The 19,447-nt window shown below is 51.2% G+C and overlaps 8 protein-coding genes across 8 annotated transcripts; 4 read left to right on the forward strand and 4 right to left on the reverse strand.

Annotated features, from left to right (window-relative positions):
* Positions 1–1,937: 1,937 nt before the first annotated feature.
* Positions 1,938–3,748, forward strand: PtrM4_014850 (MMT1, Co-Zn-Cd cation transporter; the record flags this gene model as incomplete). Its single annotated transcript, XM_001931400.1, has 2 exons — positions 1,938–3,606; positions 3,663–3,748. The coding sequence occupies 2 exons, from the start codon at positions 1,938–1,940 to the stop codon at positions 3,746–3,748; spliced, it is 1,755 nt and encodes a 584-aa protein (XP_001931435.1).
* A 911-nt stretch (positions 3,749–4,659) lies between these two features.
* PtrM4_014860 (uncharacterized protein) lies at positions 4,660–5,026 on the forward strand (the record flags this gene model as incomplete). Its single annotated transcript, XM_066103156.1, has 2 exons — positions 4,660–4,870; positions 4,944–5,026. The coding sequence occupies 2 exons, from the start codon at positions 4,660–4,662 to the stop codon at positions 5,024–5,026; spliced, it is 294 nt and encodes a 97-aa protein (XP_065965358.1).
* Positions 5,027–5,988: 962 nt separating this feature from the next.
* Positions 5,989–8,123, reverse strand: PtrM4_014870 (GidA, NAD-FAD-utilizing enzyme apparently involved in cell division; the record flags this gene model as incomplete). The annotated part of the gene is made up of 2 exons (XM_066103157.1): positions 5,989–7,951; positions 8,008–8,123. The coding sequence occupies 2 exons, from the start codon at positions 8,121–8,123 to the stop codon at positions 5,989–5,991; spliced, it is 2,079 nt and encodes a 692-aa protein (XP_065965359.1).
* A 454-nt stretch (positions 8,124–8,577) lies between these two features.
* PtrM4_014880 (Ssb, Single-stranded DNA-binding protein) lies at positions 8,578–9,084 on the reverse strand (the record flags this gene model as incomplete). The annotated part of the gene is made up of 2 exons (XM_001931403.2): positions 8,578–8,660; positions 8,715–9,084. 2 exons carry the CDS (start codon positions 9,082–9,084, stop codon positions 8,578–8,580), a joined length of 453 nt encoding a protein of 150 aa, XP_001931438.1.
* An 848-nt stretch (positions 9,085–9,932) lies between these two features.
* Positions 9,933–10,965, forward strand: PtrM4_014890 (FabG, Dehydrogenase with different specificities (related to short-chain alcohol dehydrogenase); the record flags this gene model as incomplete). Its single annotated transcript, XM_001931404.2, has 3 exons — positions 9,933–10,374; positions 10,426–10,714; positions 10,767–10,965. 3 exons carry the CDS (start codon positions 9,933–9,935, stop codon positions 10,963–10,965), a joined length of 930 nt encoding a protein of 309 aa, XP_001931439.1.
* Positions 10,966–11,936: 971 nt separating this feature from the next.
* PtrM4_014900 (Arp, Ankyrin repeat protein) lies at positions 11,937–15,725 on the reverse strand (the record flags this gene model as incomplete). Its single annotated transcript, XM_066103158.1, has 1 exon — positions 11,937–15,725. The coding sequence occupies one exon, from the start codon at positions 15,723–15,725 to the stop codon at positions 11,937–11,939; it is 3,789 nt and encodes a 1,262-aa protein (XP_065965360.1).
* Positions 15,726–16,399: 674 nt separating this feature from the next.
* On the forward strand, positions 16,400–17,617 carry PtrM4_014910 (uncharacterized protein; the record flags this gene model as incomplete). Its single annotated transcript, XM_001931406.2, has 1 exon — positions 16,400–17,617. The coding sequence occupies one exon, from the start codon at positions 16,400–16,402 to the stop codon at positions 17,615–17,617; it is 1,218 nt and encodes a 405-aa protein (XP_001931441.2).
* Positions 17,618–17,736: 119 nt separating this feature from the next.
* Positions 17,737–18,315, reverse strand: PtrM4_014920 (uncharacterized protein; the record flags this gene model as incomplete). The annotated part of the gene is made up of 1 exon (XM_001931407.2): positions 17,737–18,315. The coding sequence occupies one exon, from the start codon at positions 18,313–18,315 to the stop codon at positions 17,737–17,739; it is 579 nt and encodes a 192-aa protein (XP_001931442.2).
* Positions 18,316–19,447: the final 1,132 nt, after the last annotated feature.

The raw sequence follows: 19,447 nt of genomic DNA on the forward strand, positions 1-19,447 counted from the left end.
GAGCTTCGACCTTGTCACTTTGCGCATCGGCTTGCTAGCACAGTCCGCAACAATCAATTAAGTGGGTCCTAGAAGGTTCAGATTGGATTGATTGATTACCGCTTTAAGCCTAGTAGTTACCTATAGGAGTTTAAGCCCTACCTAGATAGGTAAGTGGGTCTAGGAGAGTGACCGGATTGAATTGATTGTTGCGGAGTCTACTTGCTAGACATGGACGAGCCATCTAATGTTCTGTCCACAGTCTCGCCATACTTTCAAGCAGCTTCGAGAGTTCCTTGAAAGAGACCACTGACCATTTCATAGCTCTGACCGACCTACCTGAGCAAACATTTCGTTTTTTCCTCCAATAGACGCATGTACAGATACGGCAAGAACCAGAGGGTGCATGTGTCCCCTCTCTTTGAGTGCTGCTCAAGAAACCTACAGAGGCCACGAGCGAGACGGTAAATTCGGCAGAGACGCCGCCCTATCTATGGAGTAATTTGTCCATCGACAAGAACCATACCTACCCCGTGGCTGAGCAAGCCTATCTGCCACGCCAGCAAGAACAAAAGGTACACTGCGGGGACAAAGAGTAGCTGGCCAATTATCGATCGACCATTATCTCACATCTTCGCCTATTCATCTTTGCCGATAGATACAACGTGCCTCAGCTGCGGGACGATGCCATAACTGCCTGCGTAGCTCAGTCACATGCGTGGAAATGGTAGCCTGGTCCAGATGGCGAATTCATTCAATTCCTGTACGCCAACCTTCCTCGCAAATCAAGTTTGATGCGATTACTGGTGTCCTCGAACGCATCGTATTGGGCTGTAGCGCCCGATGTAAACTGTTCATCTAGGGTAGCTGACATTCGCGACATGTATTCAGACTTGTACTTTGATGCTATCGTTGCAATGGCCGAGCGGTTCCAGGAAAGAGTTTTAACACACGATGGTATTATATTCTACGAGGACTGTATGCCAGACTCTTATGTCTTGCATGGACATGTAGACCATGAAGAAGAGCAGTGTCGCCACCGCATTCGACAAAACGTGCACATTTTCGCCAAGCTCATCAATGCATTCGTTCAAGACGGGCTTGGCATGACTGCTGAGCCTGTTGAGGAACAGTTGTGATTGCACGAATGCCTGATGATACACCAAGGCTGCAGCGACTGGGAAAGCTGGTGGATGGCTACAAGGCTCGTGGCTGTAATTTTGACAGAAGTTAGAAAGCCAAGACGAGTTTGAGAACCTGGAACGACGCTACTGTGCCATCGCGGAGACGGGCACAAGACTTGAGACTGCCGGTCAGTGTGGACCTTCGGCCATGTGGCCAAGCCGGAGAAGGGAGCAGTAATAAGGAATTGACGGGCGGATGCGGCAGGTGCAGAAGTGGATAGCAGTGGGTAGCAGAAACCATTGCCATGTCGCCTTATGACCCTGTGAAACAAGTGAGACGAACCTGTCGTTAGAAGGCGACGGTAATGGCTGCGCACGAACCCCGGATTCCACTAGTGTACGACAAAAGACTCGAACCATTGCTAGCGTAATGGCACGCCCAGGGCTGCAGCATGTCGATCACAAAGACCCTCTTGTTTCGGCCAGACAGCGCGTTGCATCTCACCACGCGCCCGGCGCTATTGCGGTTCACCCAACGCGACGCATATGCTTCATAGTTAGCATCGCCATCGCCATCGCCGTCGCCTCTGCTATAGCCTCCAATTGCCATTGCCATTGCCATTGCCATTGCCATTGCCATTGCTATTGCCTCGCCTTTCATCTAGTCTTCATCACGTGTCGTATCGCATTTCCCCTTTTTTTTCCAGCTTTACTGCGCGACGCCATTGAAATAAGAAGACGATCAAGGCCGGCTTGGTTCGTTTTTTCATTCGAAGACTCGGCCCCTACCGACGCCTCTTGTACATATTCACTCATATATTGTAAATCGCGGCCATGACGGACTATGGAGCCACACCACCGACGCCCTCGTCGCCTGCGCATGTCCCCCGCTCTTCCAGCCACCCGCGTCTCACAAACTCCAAGCTGTTCCTTCCCCTCCAAAACGACGCCTCCGCAATCTCCACGCGCGGCCACCACCTCCCATCGCTGCTCCACCACACGCGCCGGCCTTCGACAATACGCAGCAACGAACGCCGCGGCAGTGAGACGGATGATGAGGACTTGGAAGCATACAGAAATGGCCTCATGATGCCGCACGACCGAGACTCTGATCGGAGGAGCAGCATTGGGGCCCATGTCTTGAACACGCCGCAAATGAGGAGCCAACGGCTGATTGGCAACTCCAACCCGCGATACCAATGGGAAAAGTACTACAAGAGTGAAGAGGAGCTCAAGGGCATGAAGAAGCCGGTACGCGAGTACTATGAGCGCAACAACGAGCTGCTCCAGAACTACCTGTACATTGACCGTTTGCTCGACTCGTCGCTTCCCCACAATCTGATTCAAGAGTATACCAATCTTGAATCCGGTTCCGTCAAGATCCCCACTACCATCACTGAGGAGTCTTCGGCCAACTCTACACCCATTCCAAGCATTCCTGGGGCCAAAAATGGTTCCAATACCCCTAGTCTGCCCAGCGAAAACGGGAGAAGCGCATCTTCAAACAGTCTCAACGCTAGCAACGGCAACGGGGCAACCAAGCCCATGGTCAAGCGTACACCCAAGAACCTTTATAAAGTTCCCGAGGCAGATGAGAACACACCACTACTTGCGCGCGAACATGCTGTCGACGACGACGAAGAGGAAGCACTACAAAACTCCAAGCTAAAGGACTGGGTACCAGAAGAAGACGAAGATACAGACAGTCCCATTGTCAAATTAGCTCTCTATGTCAACCTCAGTGCGAACACGGCCCTCCTCATCATGAAGATTGTCGTCACCGTCCTTACATCTTCGCTCTCCGTTGTCGCCAGTTTGGTCGATGCCGCACTTGACTTTCTCTCCACAGCCATAGTATGGTTTACGTCCTGGATGATTGCTCGTCAAGACCGTTACGCCTACCCTGTTGGTCGCCGGCGTCTTGAACCCATTGGCGTCCTAATCTTCTCCGTCATCATGATGACCTCGTTCTTCCAAGTCGGCATTGAGGGTGTTTCCAGACTTTCAGGGCCCGATCACACCATCGTTCAATTGACAATCCCTGCTGTTGCCATCATGACTTTGACTGTTGTCATCAAGGGAATGTGCTGGCTCTGGTGCCGTCTCATCCGCAACTCTAGCGTCCAGGCACTCGCTCAGGACGCCATGACTGACGTGGTCTTCAACACCTTCTCCATCCTCTTTCCGCTTGTAGGATACTTTGCAAAAATCTGGTGGCTCGACGCCCTTGGCGGTATCTTGCTCTCTGCTTATGTCATCATCAACTGGAGTGCGACTTCTGCCGAGCACATCCGCAACCTGACGGGTGCAAGTGCAACTGCTGACGAGCGGAACATCTTGCTCTACATGACCATGCGTTTCGCAAAGTCTATCAAGAGGATTCAAGGCCTGCAGGCATACCACGCTGGTGACAAGCTGAACGTGGAGGTCGACATTGTGGTTGACGAGAGCCTTAGTCTGAGGGACAGCCATGATTTGGGTGAGAGTCTGCAGTATGTCCTCGGTAAGTTCTTAGACCCATCTCTCTCCCCAGACGGTGATTAGACTAACAGTTTCCAGAAAGTGTACCATACGTCGATCGCGCCTTTGTACATATCGATTACACGGATTACAACTTCCCAACGCACATGTCTCAACAGGAATAGATTGGTTTCTCGGCGCATAATAGGGCACGGTTCAAAAGGCAATCGGGGTTTGAAAAGTTATGGGCAATCTTGTTGTACTTGTTCTGTAACATTATTTCTTATTACTACATGCGGTCGGCGCTGGGAGTTTCTAGCGCAGCACGCTTCTGCGCGGTTTCATAGAGTTCAATAACCTTTCTTTTACATGTCCCTCTGCGCACGTCTTACGGTATTATGGGCATTGAAGCAAGAGATTGTGGTCATTTTGCATACGATAGGTGTGCCTGGACCATTTTAAAGGTAGCCAAGGAAACCTTGGAAGCTTAGTGTTCTTTATCTTAGAGGCTAGCGTGGGAAATGCGGAGATGGCTACTTCAATTGACTGTTCTCCAACTTCTTGCTCTCCTTCACTAAGTTCCTTAACTCTTACATATGCTGTTATAATAATTTTCACGAGCCCATTGATCTGTCAAAACATATTGCTAGATTTTGATCAAGCCTAAAGGCTATTAGCAGCACTGTGTCTAATCAGAAGACGGAAGAGTCAGATTCCGATCCTTCTCCCTGGGTGACAGAGCAAAGACCTCAGAAGGCATCTTCACTTTACGTTCTATACAACCTAGGTAGTTTCTGCCTGGCACGCACCCGCGTAAAGCCATCTTACTTCTGTTCTTTCTCGCGCAAATAATAGCATAACTGACAATCCCATTGCTCAGCACCAAGTTTCCTTCAATCGAACTTTCGTCGTCATCAAAATCGATGTTGCCCTGAACGAAGATAAATGACATACATTTTGCACTGAAATTTATTGTGCTCTGCTTCACCCTAATTCTCAGCGTTAATCAAGAAGAACTTCCACAGAAAAGAAGAAGAGATTATCCACCTTGCAGGTGTTAGCAATTCCACTATGAGGCTTTTCCAGTTCTGGTTGCATGGCACCTCAGCCGCCTGCAGCTGCTTGCATGCTGAGAGATACGAAACCAACGTCAGAAGCGGTGAAAAACGACACAGGCCACCACCAGACTATAAACCCCAAGATCCCCCAACAACCAATCCTAAGCGATGAAGTTCTAGCACGTATCAAGGAAGGGCCATCCTGGGATAAATCGAAATCCAAACCTCCCAGCTGGATCCTAAAAGATGGTAAGTGTTGAGCGATACCTAAGTACCCAGAAAATCATGTACCAACTAACAACAATTTTCTTTTCCTTTACAGAGTTCCTATTCTCCACATCCTACAACTATCAGGAAACAATGCACCGTCTCTTCTTCTTCGCCAACACATACAACACAACTTAAATCCGCGACGACATCATGACGCTGATGGTCGAACTCACAGAATACAATGCCCACAATCCCGGAACAAGAAGTTACTGGCACGCCCATGTCATCAAAGAGTTTTACACTAAGCTACCCCCCACGGCACCCCCATGCCAGTTCGCCAGGAAGAAAGCAGTCCAAACCGGTGGGAAATCTACCAGACTGGGGCTGAAGGATCTGCCTCCAGAGTATCTAGTTGATATAATTCTGATTGCTGTCCCGGCTCAGAGAGCGAAACGGAAAGAGCTGAATCACGAAGTCAGGGACGCTTGTAACTTCCACGAGCATGATGATGGGGTGGATAGAGTGGTTTGCAAGCAGTGGCGGGTGGAGCGTGGGGAGTGATATGCAAAGTTTCTGAGCATGTGCTTGGGTGAGGTGTATTAATGGGGAACGACAAGCGAGGCAGAAGGAATAGGTTGAGGCAGAAACTGGGATGTAGAAACAAGAAGGTACGGGGAAACAGGAGGGTGTTGGGGCGTGGCTGGATGAGCAGAGAGATGCAGTCAAGTTGGAAGGGTTTGAGAGCGCGGAGTTGGATTATGAGAACTCGGGCATGATGAGGAATGCAGAGGGTGTGGCAGTGAAGGTTGAGTACGAATCAGATGAAGAGGTTAGTTGGCAAGGTATTAGATGTCGGCATAGAAGAGCAAAGAGACTTACTATAGTGCCGGATGCTAGTTATAGTTCTTCTTATCTATATAGAGGTTCATAGGGGATAGAGGGAAGCAAGATGTATGAGATAATGCATTCAACGTTGAGAGTGAGTTGGGGACTGCCCAGTTATGTTGTGTGTAATGTATTTGAAACTGAAGGCAACATTCAAAGATATCAATACAAATTTCTTTTGATCTCTCCACATACCAATGTCCTTATACGCCCACTAAGCATCCGTCAACGCCGTCCAACGTTATATAATACAACCCCCCTACCCACACTATTCACAATCCTTCTACCCCCAAATCCGATGTAGCACCCTTATAAAACGCCTTCCTCGCCTCAATCTCCTCCCTCGCCTTCGCCATCTTCTCCTCCTTCCCTGCACCCCTCACATACTGCAGCAGCCTCAACGCCCCCGTTGGCGTCACACCCTCGACCCTCCTCGCCATACCCACGCTCTCGGGTCTCGCGACCTCCAGCGCGCGTTTCTCCTCAAAGCTTAGCCCGAAGATGGACTCGTAGTCCAAATCATCCGGCAGTTTGAGATTCTCATCTTTGAGCCAACGGGCTTGTGAGACGGCCTGGTATTCGACGTAAGGCGCATATGTAGCGTTGATGTGGACGCGGTCCTGGATGTGTTGGGGGAACGATGATATTTCCGCGATGAGGGGGAGGAGGGATTGGGGTGTCGTGTTGGGGAGGCGGAGGAGGTCGTAGGCAGAGCGCTTGGTGCTATCGTTTCGTACTTTGAAGCCATGTTTATTCCAATCTGTCCAGCCCATTTTTTTGTCCTGGAGGGCCTTTGTCAGGGCTGCCATTTGCTCGGCTTCTTCGGAGAAGGCTTTCCAGCGCGCGTCGCTGATGACGCCGGCGGCGCGGCCGAGGGCTGTGAGACGTACGTCGGCGTTGTCGGCGCGAGCTGACATGCGGTATTCGGAGCGTGAGGTGAACATTCGATAAGGTTCTGAGACGCCTTTTGTGATGAGGTCGTCGATCATGATGCCGATGTATCCATCTGCTCGGGTGAGGGTCATGGGTTCTTTGCCTAAGCTCCGCAGACCGGCGTTGATTCCGGCGATGATTCCCTGGCCTGCTGCTTCTTCGTAGCCGGTCGTGCCGTTGATTTGACCGGCCAGGAAGAGCCCGGATATGTTCTTGGTCTCGAGCGTAGAACGCAGGTGGCGCGGATCGACGTAGTCGTACTCTACACCATAACCGGGCTGCAGCATGCTGACGTTCTCGAGGCCTTTTATTGTCTTAAGCATAGTGTTTTGGACATCGGCGGGGACAGTACAGGAGATGCCATTCGGATACACTACGTTGTTGTTGAATCCTTCTGGTTCGAGCCAGATGATGTGTGATGTTTTGTCCGCGAAACGTATGACCTTTGATTCTAACGATGGACAGTAACGTGGACCCTTTACAGTTTCACGGATGTGTATCGACTTGTCGAGGTTCTGTCGTATTATGTCGTGCGTTGCCTCGTTCGTCCGGGTTTCGTGATTCAGTAGCTGTTTCTCGACTTGCACTCGTTCGTTCAAATAGCTAAATGGCATAGGCGGGTAATCTCCCTCTTGAGCTTCCAGGACTTTGTAGTCAATCGTATTCGCATCTAACCGCGGCGGTGTACCTGTCTTTAGCCTTCCCAGCGTGAAGCCGGCGTCCTTCAAACTCTTGCTCAGGCCAAACGTCGCAGCCTCTCCCATGCGCCCAGATGGGTACGCCTCGAGGCCGATATGTATTTCGCCGCCCAGAAACGTGCCTGTTGTGATGACGACATTCTCCGTCTGTATTATTTCGCCACTCTCCAGCCTGACTCCAGTGATTCTTCCATATTGTCCCTTCGACCCCTCCTCTTGCGACCTATCGACAATGATGTCTGCAACACTCCCTTCTACGACACTCAATCCCTTGTATCCCAATATTTCATTCTTCATATATTCCTTGTATAGCGCACGGTCGATCTGTGCTCGTGGACCCCAAACGGCAGGACCCTTCTTCCTGTTCAGCACCCTGAATTGGACCCCCGCTTTATCCACGATACGTCCCACAACACCATCCAAGGAATCAATTTCGCGAATCATAGTACCTTTGCCGATACCACCGAAGGAGGGATTGCATGAGCAGACGCCGAGATTATGGACCGAAGGCGTTATGAGGGCTGTTCGTGCACCGGAGCGGGCTGCTGCGGCCGACGCTTCGCATCCTGCATGGCCGCCGCCGATTACTATTACATCGTATGGTCTGCACAACAGTCAGAGTTAGGCAATTGGCGGGATTGCATATATGTAGTAACGCACCGTTCTGCGCCGACGGTTGCAAATGTACGGCGATTGCAATTGAAGCGATTATATGACCGTACGCGTGGCGCATGACCCCAGAGCTGACGCGCTGGTAGAGGCACAAATCTTTGCATATTAAACCACTGTGGTGTTGACGTCTGAGAGTTGGGCCACAAAAAGTTGCCATGGACCCTCCCGGAGGTTTTGGTTCGCCGCACTTTCGGCCCGTGCACAGGTGGGTAGCCTAAGATATATTCTCCTACACATGGCATGGCTGACTACTGCACATTGCTAAGGTTTGAATGTTCAACCAAGGCAACCAAAAGAAAAGGTATCATTGACTAATTATCCCGTCCAGAGCTGCGCCTAGAGTAGGAATGGTCCCATGTAAACTCGGAGGGGATAGTTATACACCCAGACTTCGCATATCAAACTCGCAAAGGAAATGCGCCGCGCCGCGCTGAGGCATGGGTGACTCTGACTTTCCCTGTTGCCAACCTTATCGCCACCCTGTTCTGCTATGTACTGAAGACCTGCAGTTATACGACTTTTCCTCGATGAGGGCTTGGCTTATCAGGCCTTCGGCATTTAGCCGGATGCCTCCTGAACGAGACCCTCGTCGTTGGCATCAAGTTCTTCGGTGCGGGCACGAGACAAAACTTCAAAGTTGCCTGTCAATTGCGTTAGCACCGCCTCTTCCATGGCTCCATATCCGGCCTACTTACGAGCGACCAAGCTCAAGTTGCTCTTCTTGTTGCCCTCGTTGTCTGTGTAAGTCTCCATGCGTGCGTCGGCGTCGACATAGAGGAGAGATCCCTTGGGCACGCTCATCAGGAAGTCCTTTTGCGCACCTTGCACAAAGCTCGCAACCCTGAACCAGCTCGTCTTCTTCTCCTCGCCCTTGCCGTAGTTTGTGCCAACTACATATCTAACCAATGTCCGGTCGCCGGAAACGGTAACCTCCTCTGGTGCAACACCAAGACGGCCAACAACCGTCATGCGCGCCAGTTGCGAGGGGCGAGTCGACGAAAAGCTGCGTGCAAAGGTCCGAGTGGAGATTGGTGCCCGAGCGGCAGCGCGGAAGGTCGAGGACATCGTTTTGAAGAATTGGGGTTTGGGTGGCGGTACGCGGCGTCGTTGTAGGTTTAGCGGTATAGTGAGTGGCGCTTGTTTTTTTGTTGTTGTAGTGCAGGAAGAGTGGGGTGTTTGCGCATGCGCCGCGACGCCAGACGCGGTCGTCCAACGACATACGCTTTGCTCCTTTGGGTCTGGATGATTAGGTGGGATAGGGGCCGCTGACAGGTACGTGGACGCCAAGCCTGTAGCTCACTACTGTCATTCCCCACATACGAATGCCTTTTACGCTACCCTAGAGACCGTGCAAACGTATATGCACTGGCTCTTCGTATGATCCGGCGCGGAGCTCAATCTTTGGCAGTGTGCCAACATCATCTTATGCAGAATCCACACCATGAACCAGCAAGACGTTCCACACTGTTCGATATCCCGTCATCACCGTCTTCTACGAGAGTAGAGGCACTTGTATCTTCCAAAACGGCCTCATACCATGTCTTCACTTATTCCGCCAATGGCCCTTCTCAATCGGGCAGGCACAGACTATCAAGCCGCCACTAGCGCAGCACAGTTAGACGATGGGCTACAACCATGACAATCGCAATTCTATGAACGGGTTAATACGCACCCTCAAAATCCGCAATCTAGACTCACCCATGTGACGTGGTCTTGAATTTTGACAATGACGTTCGATGACGATCTTATCAATCCTAACCCCACCAAAAGCGCAACTACATCATAGTCCTCCCCGATCCACAAGAATGTTCAAAACAACTCTTCAAATATCTTCAACCCTTATTCTCAGAAGACCAACCCACCTGACAACTAACATTAACCCCCTTATACGCACATTCAGCGCAACCATCAAAATGAGCGATAATGGCCCCGTCACCGCGTACCCTGCAACCTCCATCACCCCACAGAACCAAGAAGGTGGCCCAGGTCTCGATGCAAAGACTGACCAAAAAGCCGAGTGGTCGCGTCTAGAGTTCTGGGACGAGAACCAGAAGCCGTATCTCAAGGAGTACGAGGGCCGTGGCTTACTACAAGGCAAGGCTGCTCTGATTACAGGCGGAGACTCTGGTATCGGACGAGCAGTTGCAATTCTATTCGCAAGGGAAGGTGCAGATGTAAGCATTGTATACCTACCTGAGGAAGAGGAGGATGCACAATACGTCAAGAAGAAGATCGAAGAGGCAGGCCGGAAGGCGAACCTCATGCAGCTCAACCTTCGGGAAAGGAAGAACTGCGAGCAGGCCGTTGAGCAGCACATGAAGATTTTCGGAAAGCTGAACGTACTGGTCAACAACGGTACGTCTATTCATGCTTGCCCATAAAGTATCCAAAGCCAACAGCGAACAGCCGCCATGCAGGAAATGTGTACAGACATTACAGAGATTGACCTCGATGTAACGGAGAAGACCTTCCACACTAATGTCATCTCCATGTTCGCCATGTCCAAGTACGCACTCAAGCACATGAAACGTGGTGACTGCATTGTAAACAGTACCTCGGTCGCTGCCTACATGTCCAATCCTTCGCTTCTCGACTACGCCAGCACAAAGGGAGCCATTGCGACTTTCACTCGAGGTCTCGCTCAACAACAAGCCCCCAAGGGTATCCGTGTGAACGCCGTTGCCCCAGGAATCATGTAAGTAGATCTCATGTCCAAGTTAAAGAGCATGTGAGCTGATATCGTGTAGCTGGACGCCTCTCCAACCCGCCACTAAGAACAACCCTGCAGATGCCATGGACAGCCTTGGCGTTGGCGCTTGTCCATTGAACAGACCAGGTATGCCCGTTGAGATGGCCACATGCTATGTTCATCTTGCCTCGCCACTCGGTTCTTACTGCACTGGCGAGGTACTTCACGGCTCTGGTGGTATCGAGATGCAGGGTTAAGCAAGAAGCGACAAGGTGGTGGTAATAATAACGGCGTCAGGACACGCTCAAGGAGTGATAATAGTTTAAAGACATGAACTTGATATGAGCTAGCACTTCATCACCTCATATATAAGCGTAATGCATCTTTTCAAGTGGTCGTCATTTTCATCACTGATATAGTGAAGAAAAGGCAATGAACTATCACAGATCGCTCTTTTCATACTGAGACAATATAACAACATATGAGATATGGTTTTTTGTCTTTATTGTCTCCAACCCCACATAATCTAATCGTTTCTTCGTTAGCCTGTATGTAAGAAGCAGCACCAGAGCACATCGCGGCCTCATTCATTATCTTTGATCTTGCCAGTAAGACACTAAGAACCCCCCCCCCCCCCTCGGGTTGTCTCTGAGATTTCAGAAGCAGAGAAGTGGAAGATATTCATACACCTTATTATACAACAAGCCCTACCCCGAACGCCATTATTATTGCATCATCTCATTGTAGAATTCACCCCAACGCTCAGCATAACCTGTTCTTCGAACACGGTTAAAATAATGGCGAGACGATAAGGCTATCTCGGATGTTTTTTTTTCTCTAGAGGAAAGGGACGCGACCATGTACGAAATGCGTGGGGCTTTTGGTATTTCGCGCGAACATGTTAGATTCCATCAACATTGGTTGTACGGTTTTGATAACAGGGGGGAAAGGCAAGCATGGATGCCGATTTCCGTAATTTTAGAGTTTTAGAAAGGGGCTTCAGAACACAAATGTGTAGCTCGAAATATGAAACCACTTTTTTGAATACGTCATAAAAATAATCATTAACATTCCAACATTTCTCGTACCAAGTACACAGACTTACAACACTTGGGTATCCATATTCGTAATCCATCCTCCATTTTTCCGCTTCTTTTGCCAAATGCCTTACCCAGAACGTGCCACCTCTCCACTCTTCAAACACACCTACCACCTCTCGCACTCCCCATCAAGTACGCGCATACTCGCCACTCCCTCTCATCCTAAACCCTGTACTAATCCTCTCAATCGGAATCTGATTCCTCGCATGATCCACACTCAACCTACCCGCAATACCCCCGTTTGTCCCATTTACATTGCCATTCCCGCTCAACGTATTTGTAACCCTCACATTACCAGCACCCTTCTCTGGGTTCGGTCCTGTACTACGACTCGCAACCGGAAGTAGAGAATTCATGCGCGCGCTACCTAGACTGCCGAGATAGCTTTCGATACTATGCCTACCGTCGGTGCGATAGGCGGTGCTGCGACCGCGACTTAGCGCCTCTTCGATGGTGCGGGTATCGACTGTGTGATCGAAGAATTCGGTTCTATTGATGTTGATGAAAGCGTCGTTGCCGTTGCTGTTATGATGACGCTGTTGATGTCTAGCTTTGCGTTCGCGCCAGCGGCGTTTGACTTCGCGGAAGAAGTCGCCGATAGCGTCGAAGGAGAGGGCGATGGCAATAAAAGGGATAGAGATTGCGAAACTGATGCCGAACATGTATTTGCTGACAAAGGATAGGGGCAGCGAGGGCTGGTCACCGCCGGGGTCATGGGGGTATTCGCGGATGTTGATTGTGAAGAGGGCGGCGATGAAGGAGAGGGGCAGGAAGATGATTGTTACGATCGTGAAGACCATGATTGTTTGGCTTTGACGTGCTGTGCCGGCGGCTTGGTCGCGTGCGAAACGTGCTTCGAAGGCGTTGGCGTGCTTTTGCTTGAGGTCGAGGAGGTCGGTGATGGATTCGTAGATGCGCTTGGCTTGCTTGTCCATGCGTTCAATGTCTTTGATGTGCGTGTCAATCGTCTTTAGCATGTCTCTGAATCGTTTTTTAAGGTCCTGTTGGCTTTTGTGCTCTTCGCGGTAAATGTCTATGATGCTCGCTTCCATGTCAGGGAGGACAATACGTTGATCTTCTAGTACCTTTGAGATCATGTTAAGCTCGTCGCGAATGTCCTTTGTTTCCGCTAAGAGATCCGTCTCTGCACCAATGTCCAAGAGCTTGTCGACGAAGAGCGGGGCGTGGGCAGCTGTTCGGTCGCTATCATCGTAGTCAAACTCTTGTTCCCTCACAGGAGGATCTATCAGGGCATGCGCATGAGAATGGTGCGGCGCATGTCGACGATGGAGGTGCTCGCGTTGTCTCCCTTCGGCCTCCAAATGGCGTGAGAAACGATTTGGGCGACGATGATGTTGCAGCCAAGCCGAGGCCTGGGCAGACGCCGTGTTGAATTCTTTGAACAGCATAGTCTCCATCTCGGTAGCGTCGCCAATACTCGATTCAAACATGTCGAGGAACTGATACTCCTCGTCGCCAACTCTGTGACGATCAAAGACGCCACTACATCGGCCAGTGATGATCATAGCAAGATCATAGACGCTGCGCACGGGATCTCTTGTCTTGCTGTTGATGTCTTCTATGACGCCATCGAGCACGTTGAGCGGGTCATTACGAGGTTGCTGCCACCGCTGAGGAAAGGCAGTAACGATCAAGTCTTTGCCAATGGTCCACATCCACAACTGGTCAACCATGAAGATCTTGGGATCTACATGTTCAGGCTCATTCGACTTGCACTGATATCGATAGACAACCTGATCTCTGTCTCGAGACTGGGTATCGATGTTGTGATAGAAGAATTGGTCCAGGGTACGTCGCACGTGCAATGAAACCTGCGAAGACGTCAAGTGAGCCCTGAGTAGCATCTCATCATATGTCGACGCCCGCTTCACAGGCTGCCTGGTAGTACGCCAATCGTTGATTCTGCGCTCCTTTAGCGTCTGGGTCGTTTTGATCGCATCCTGCATTTCCTGCCGTCGACTGTTGGTCTCAAAGTGCAGATAGGGCATAAAAGCGAAGATGTTCCCTTTTGCCACTGCCGTCGGATCCTTTCTGCCAGGACTACCAGGCGATCTCAAATGACCACTGTTTGTGAGGGAATGACTAGTGTGCGTTCGTCGGGCATGATAGTCTGGAGGAGGTCGGTTCGGCGTGTCGGTGCCACCAGACCGCTTGCCGGCTTGCCTAGAACCGGACCACTTCTGCGCCTTCTTCGTCTTTTCTTTGGTCTTGGTCTTTCCTTCCCTACCGGTCAAAGTGCCCGAGCCCGAGCCCGCAGCCCAGTCGGTCTGGTCAGTGCTGACCGTCTCTGAGCGCACAGGCGTTCGAGGCAAGTGCGACGGTGCTGGCTCTTGAGCACCTGCCACGGCGTCGATGCCCAGCCCCAGAGGCTTGTTCACAGTGATCTGCGGTAGGCCTTGTTCAGCGCCGTCGGAAAGATCGGAATCATCTTGATGTCTTGGCGCACGTGGTGTGCTCTGACACAGTGGTCTCATGAAATGCGAGTGTATTTGCTGTCCACGGTGTTGATGGGTAAAAGACCGTTCAAGCGCCTTGAAGCCTTCCACATCAGCCGCACCTTCCTCGATGAATGCTTTCGTTAACAAGGCTTCTACCCAAGCCATGTTGTTGGCAGGAAGGTGTATCCATCTAAAACTTGTCGCCTTGGACTCTTTGGGTAGGACAGCAACAGCTGGCTTTCTCGGGTTGATGGCATCGCGGGCATACAGAAGCTCGTGAACCGTCTTTCGTGAGACTTTGTTCTCGTTGTGAAAGTTCCCAAAGTCGACAATGGTAGCGTGAAACCCGCGGGTCGCGCCCAGCGCATCCTCGCTAAGTGCTTCTACTTGGTTGTGCGGCGCGAGTGTATTGATGATAGCTTTGCGCGCAGGTTTCTTGCTCTGTGCGGCTCGCAAGAACGGTGTGATGCCGAACGTGTCCTTGGCAGCGCGTTTGATATCCTTTCTCTCCAAGAGGCAATTGACTACATCAACATGTCCTGCTTGTGCTGCCACGTGCAAGGGTGTCATCCCGTTCAAGAGACGCGCATTGATATCTGCTCCAGCGCCCAACAACACCTTGAGCACCTTGACACTTCCTTGCTCGCAAGCATTGTGCAGGGGAGTCCAAGATCCGTCGCTCTTTGCCATGATATCTGCGCCATTGCTGAGCAACACCTCGATGATGTCGTCTCTGCCATGTGCGACTGCCAAATGAAGCGCCGTCTTCTGCCTGACCTCGATTGCGTTGACGTTTGCCCTGGGTAGCCTGGGTCTCCTCAGTAGCATTTCACATAGCTCCCTCTTTCCCGTACTGGCTGCCCAATGCAATGGAGTGCGCTTCTGCTCGTCCTGGCCCTCTGGCCCGTCAATGGCGATGTTTTGCCTCAGCAGCTCGGAGATAACGTCGCGTCCCCAATTGCAATGCTTGTCGGCCGCCAAGTTGTGTAGTACATTCCTCCCAGTGTTGTCCTTCTTATTAACGCTAGCACCGCATCTCAACAGCTCATGCATGATGTGGAAATGGTTCTTCCATGCAGCCGTCATGAGCGCCGTCCGTCCCTGTTTATCGTGTGCGTCTGCATTGGCCCCAAGCCGCAGCAAAAGCTTCACAATGTTGACCTGGTTCTTCTCGATTGCCTTGAGCAATGGTGATAGCCTGCCATCTGGTGTGCCATCAGGCTTCGCGCCACTGTTCAGAAAGTATTCGGCAATAGCTACATGCCCGCGCTCGGCTGCGCGCATCAAGCCTATGCGCAACAAGTGGTCGATATTTTGCGATTTCGCCTTTGCGTGCTCGATGATAGTAACCGTCTCGTCGTACTTGGCTTCTTCGACAGCTTTGAGGAGTCGCGGTTCGACGCGAGGACTCTGCGCCGAGTCGGCACCATCGCTGGATCGTGAGGGTGAGCGGGCCATGGTGGCTACATATTCTGCCTTTGCTTGCGCGTTCGTCAGGCGTCCAAGGCGTGATAGGAGCGCAAACGTGGTTTCGATGCGATTCGGGATCAAATGTCGTTTTAACGTCGATAGACTAGGTCGCCCAAGTCGCCACAGGCCATTTTCAACATCAACTTCCCCCTTCTTGAGTTTGCTCCTGTACTACCTTTCTGGCGGTGGGAGATTGCCGTCAGCCGCAGGCGTGGGTAACGCAGAAGCTAGTTAAGGCTGCCCCGGCCACAACCTGCATCAACACACGTGATGATCGCCGGGGGCTGCTTCTTAGTCGACATGGCCGGCAAGCATGCAGCAATCCGAGTCTGTTGAAGCTTGGTTGTAGCAGGTGGTGTCGGAGGGTTAGTCAGAACCACAAAGCCTGGGGTAGCTGACCGGATACTGCGGGGACGGTCCGCCATTTCAGGGAGCAGCGCTGACGTCGGAGCACTACACTGATGCTTTTTTTACGGCCATCTCGGCATCTGAATCCTGGTGATTCGTATCGAATGCTACACTGTTACTTCACGTGCACGCGACATTGAACCTATTCTTGGCGCAGATATCGGGCTCTTGCCAGCGGGCAGTGCAGATGGTCTCGGCATCTCTAAACTGCTATGGAAACCGACGAATATAAAACGCCATCGCTGCCGGGTATAATGCCGCTTCCATCATCTTCAACACCAGCAAACAGACGGAAGCGTTCAACACGCTTCGTGCGCCTCATTGTTCTCATTGCCAGCCTCACCCTCTACATCCTCTATCACTACTCAAATGCCATGCATTCCGCGAACATCAATCTATCTCAGTACACCGACTCCATCTTCCTTCCGTTCGTTCGCAAGTTTAACACCCACCATGTACCGCAAGTCATGTGCACAGTTGAGGGCGTCGAAATCAAGATGCCCGTAGATACTGGCTCTACCGGCACTCTGATAGGAGCCCCGATACTCCCTAACATCTCAGCAACCGTGGGCACACCAGCACACCACTTCTTCACCAGCAGTAAGATCCTCTACGTGGGCCGATTGGTCCGACTTGCAATGCACTTTGGTGGTGAGGCTGGCTCCTATGCGACTGCGACGGTTCCAGTCTTGATTGTCGACAAGAGTTGGAAATGCCCTTGGTATGACCCAAAGACGGACCAATTCGAATGCCCACCCGGTCCCAACGGAGAGAAGGCTGTAGAGAGAGACACTTCTGAGATCACCTATATGGGGGTAGGCTTCGGGAGAAATGGCGCAAAGGACGGTATGCCCTACGCGTCACCTAAAATCAACCCATTCTTGAACATCCATGCTATCAACGGAGAGCGGGTTTCTGACAGCTCAATGCGGGCTGGATATATTGTATCAGCAGAGGGCGCTCATATAGGTCTGACACCGAAGAACACACGAGCTTTTGCATTCGCCGCCTTAGACCCAGGCTTAACACACGCTGAAGACCCAAGGGATTGGGCCATGGCAAGCATGTGCTTCAGCATCAATGGCGAGGGAAGAAACTGTGGTACTATGCTCGTTGATACTGGTATAGCACAAATGTACATTCGAGCGGAGCAAGGCGTGTCGATGCCGACTGTCATCATCCCCAATCCCAACCCGAACGGCAATGCAAGGATGGTGAAGCGTGTCAAACCGGGCACTAAACTCAGTATTGGCTTTCCCTCCCTAGATCCACCGGCAACGTCCTACTCGTTCGTTGTCGGTGACAATTCCACCATCGAGCCTAGTTATGTTTTCCCTCAGCTCTCAGAACATCCTCCCTTTGTCAACACCGGACGCTGTCTACTGTTCGGCTACTCGATCGCGTTCGATGCGGGAGGAGGGTATTTTGGTTTTCGGCAGGCCAGCAGTCCGGCATCCTCGTCTGTATTATAACCCTCAGCATGATGCATAGTCATGTCACATGTTCAGCTCTTCTTCTCCACGTTTGTGCCAAGCCTCTCCTCAATGCCAAAGTGCAGCCCAAGTCCATCTCCGTTCCCGAGGCCTTCTAGTCATTTAATCGTTGTACTTCTCATTGGGCTTCTGAAGCCCTCCCTCAGATCCTTGTACTCTTCGACCGCCTTGATAACAACCCCATGTGACTGTTGGCTATCCATACCCAAGCCTACTATAACAATTGTGCCGACGACACCCTCGACGCCCTTCACAAACACAGGATATCCGCCTCCTTCAAGTGTATACATTGACCGTTCATCTCCACTCATGGCATGATGGTCTGTGAACTTCTTGAAGTCGCCATCAAACTGACAGCTCACGAACCACGTCGAGTGGCCCCATCTCAGCACGGTATTCCGCTTTCTCTCCGCCCACTTCTCGTGATCGGGCATCATGCCAGGCAGGCTCGGGGAGTGGAAGAGGGTCTGATTCGCTATCGATATGTGGATGAGGGCGGGGCATTCAGCGGTTCGGAGCGAATTTCGTAGTATGTTTCCTATCACCCAGGCATGTTCACACGTGAAGTGATTAAACGTAAAGCTCTTTTCTTCTCTTGCGAGTTCAAGTAGGTCGCGCGTGGGCTTGGGAAGCGTGTTGAGCATTTTGGCGGCTGATTGCGACGTAGGTTGAGACATTGTAGTTGGCTGGTGAAGACTGGCTATTGGCAGGGTATGTACATATATGATATGCAGACTATATACCAAGAGACGTGGAGATAGGGGTTAATATACCAATGATGTACAAACCACCGCGAGTCAAGTTATTGGCGACACGGGCTGGGAGCTGTCCGGAATCCAGATGGAGAAATGCCAGTGCCACTCGGGTCGAGCCGACATTTTAGACCCATGACCCGCTTTAAAGTGGGGCTGATAGGTACTTACGCACTGGCGTCGGGCTATCAATGCCCGCCCTTTGTCCTCAACAACACGCGACGTATTAATATACTCCCAACACGCCTTAGCGAGGGCTCGTATGACACAAATAAACATCTGCTTATGCCAAACCTTTTCATGCCTTCTACCTGTCGTCTGTTTACCATACAATTTCCAGGTCAAGGATGGCTACTTTGTACTCCGTCAAGCCTACGTTCTAATTTCCTTGCGCCGCGACTATAGACACTAACGTACGCGGAGCTTGGAACTTTCCATCTTGCACAATTTCCGGCTTCACGGAGTTTCGCAGTCCTTCGTATTACCACTGCTACCAAACGTCGGTCAGTTCCCAGTTGCTTGGGCGATGCCTATATCGTCCCATCCAATAGTTACCATTTTTCCGTATTCCATTCATCACATGCGAACCGAAGATGTATTCGCCATCCGTCGCTCTTCATATGGTTGCGCGTCATCCAATGGCCACCAAACTTGATTGCTTTTTACAGGGCGGAGGCAACACCTCTACTAGGTGTCGACGCTGGATCGTTTCACACAGACTAAACTCGGAAGTTACATTCACATCCGGAGCGATTGGGGCTTTCGGATACGATTAGGGGGATGATAGGTAAGACTCCTTCGAGCTGTAGTTTCGTAGAAGCTGCTGAGCTATGGTTGCCACGTCACCTAGTGATGACCACAGTCTCAGTCTGTCACAACTTGCAAGGTAGAACATCACGCCAGCAAACAATGATCTCGTGGCCAGGCAGATTCTCACCACACCCCTTTCTTGTAGCAGTGCAGAGCTCTCTTTCTGTATATGTACATGCTACACACTCGCAGCACACCAAGTCTATTCGATCAGACCGAGCACTTCAGCCATGCCTCAGTATCAACG

The sequence above is a fragment of the Pyrenophora tritici-repentis genome, chromosome 1 (genome assembly GCF_003171515.1).
Source record: "Pyrenophora tritici-repentis strain M4 chromosome 1, whole genome shotgun sequence".
NCBI classification, from domain to species: Eukaryota; Fungi; Ascomycota; class Dothideomycetes; order Pleosporales; family Pleosporaceae; genus Pyrenophora; species Pyrenophora tritici-repentis.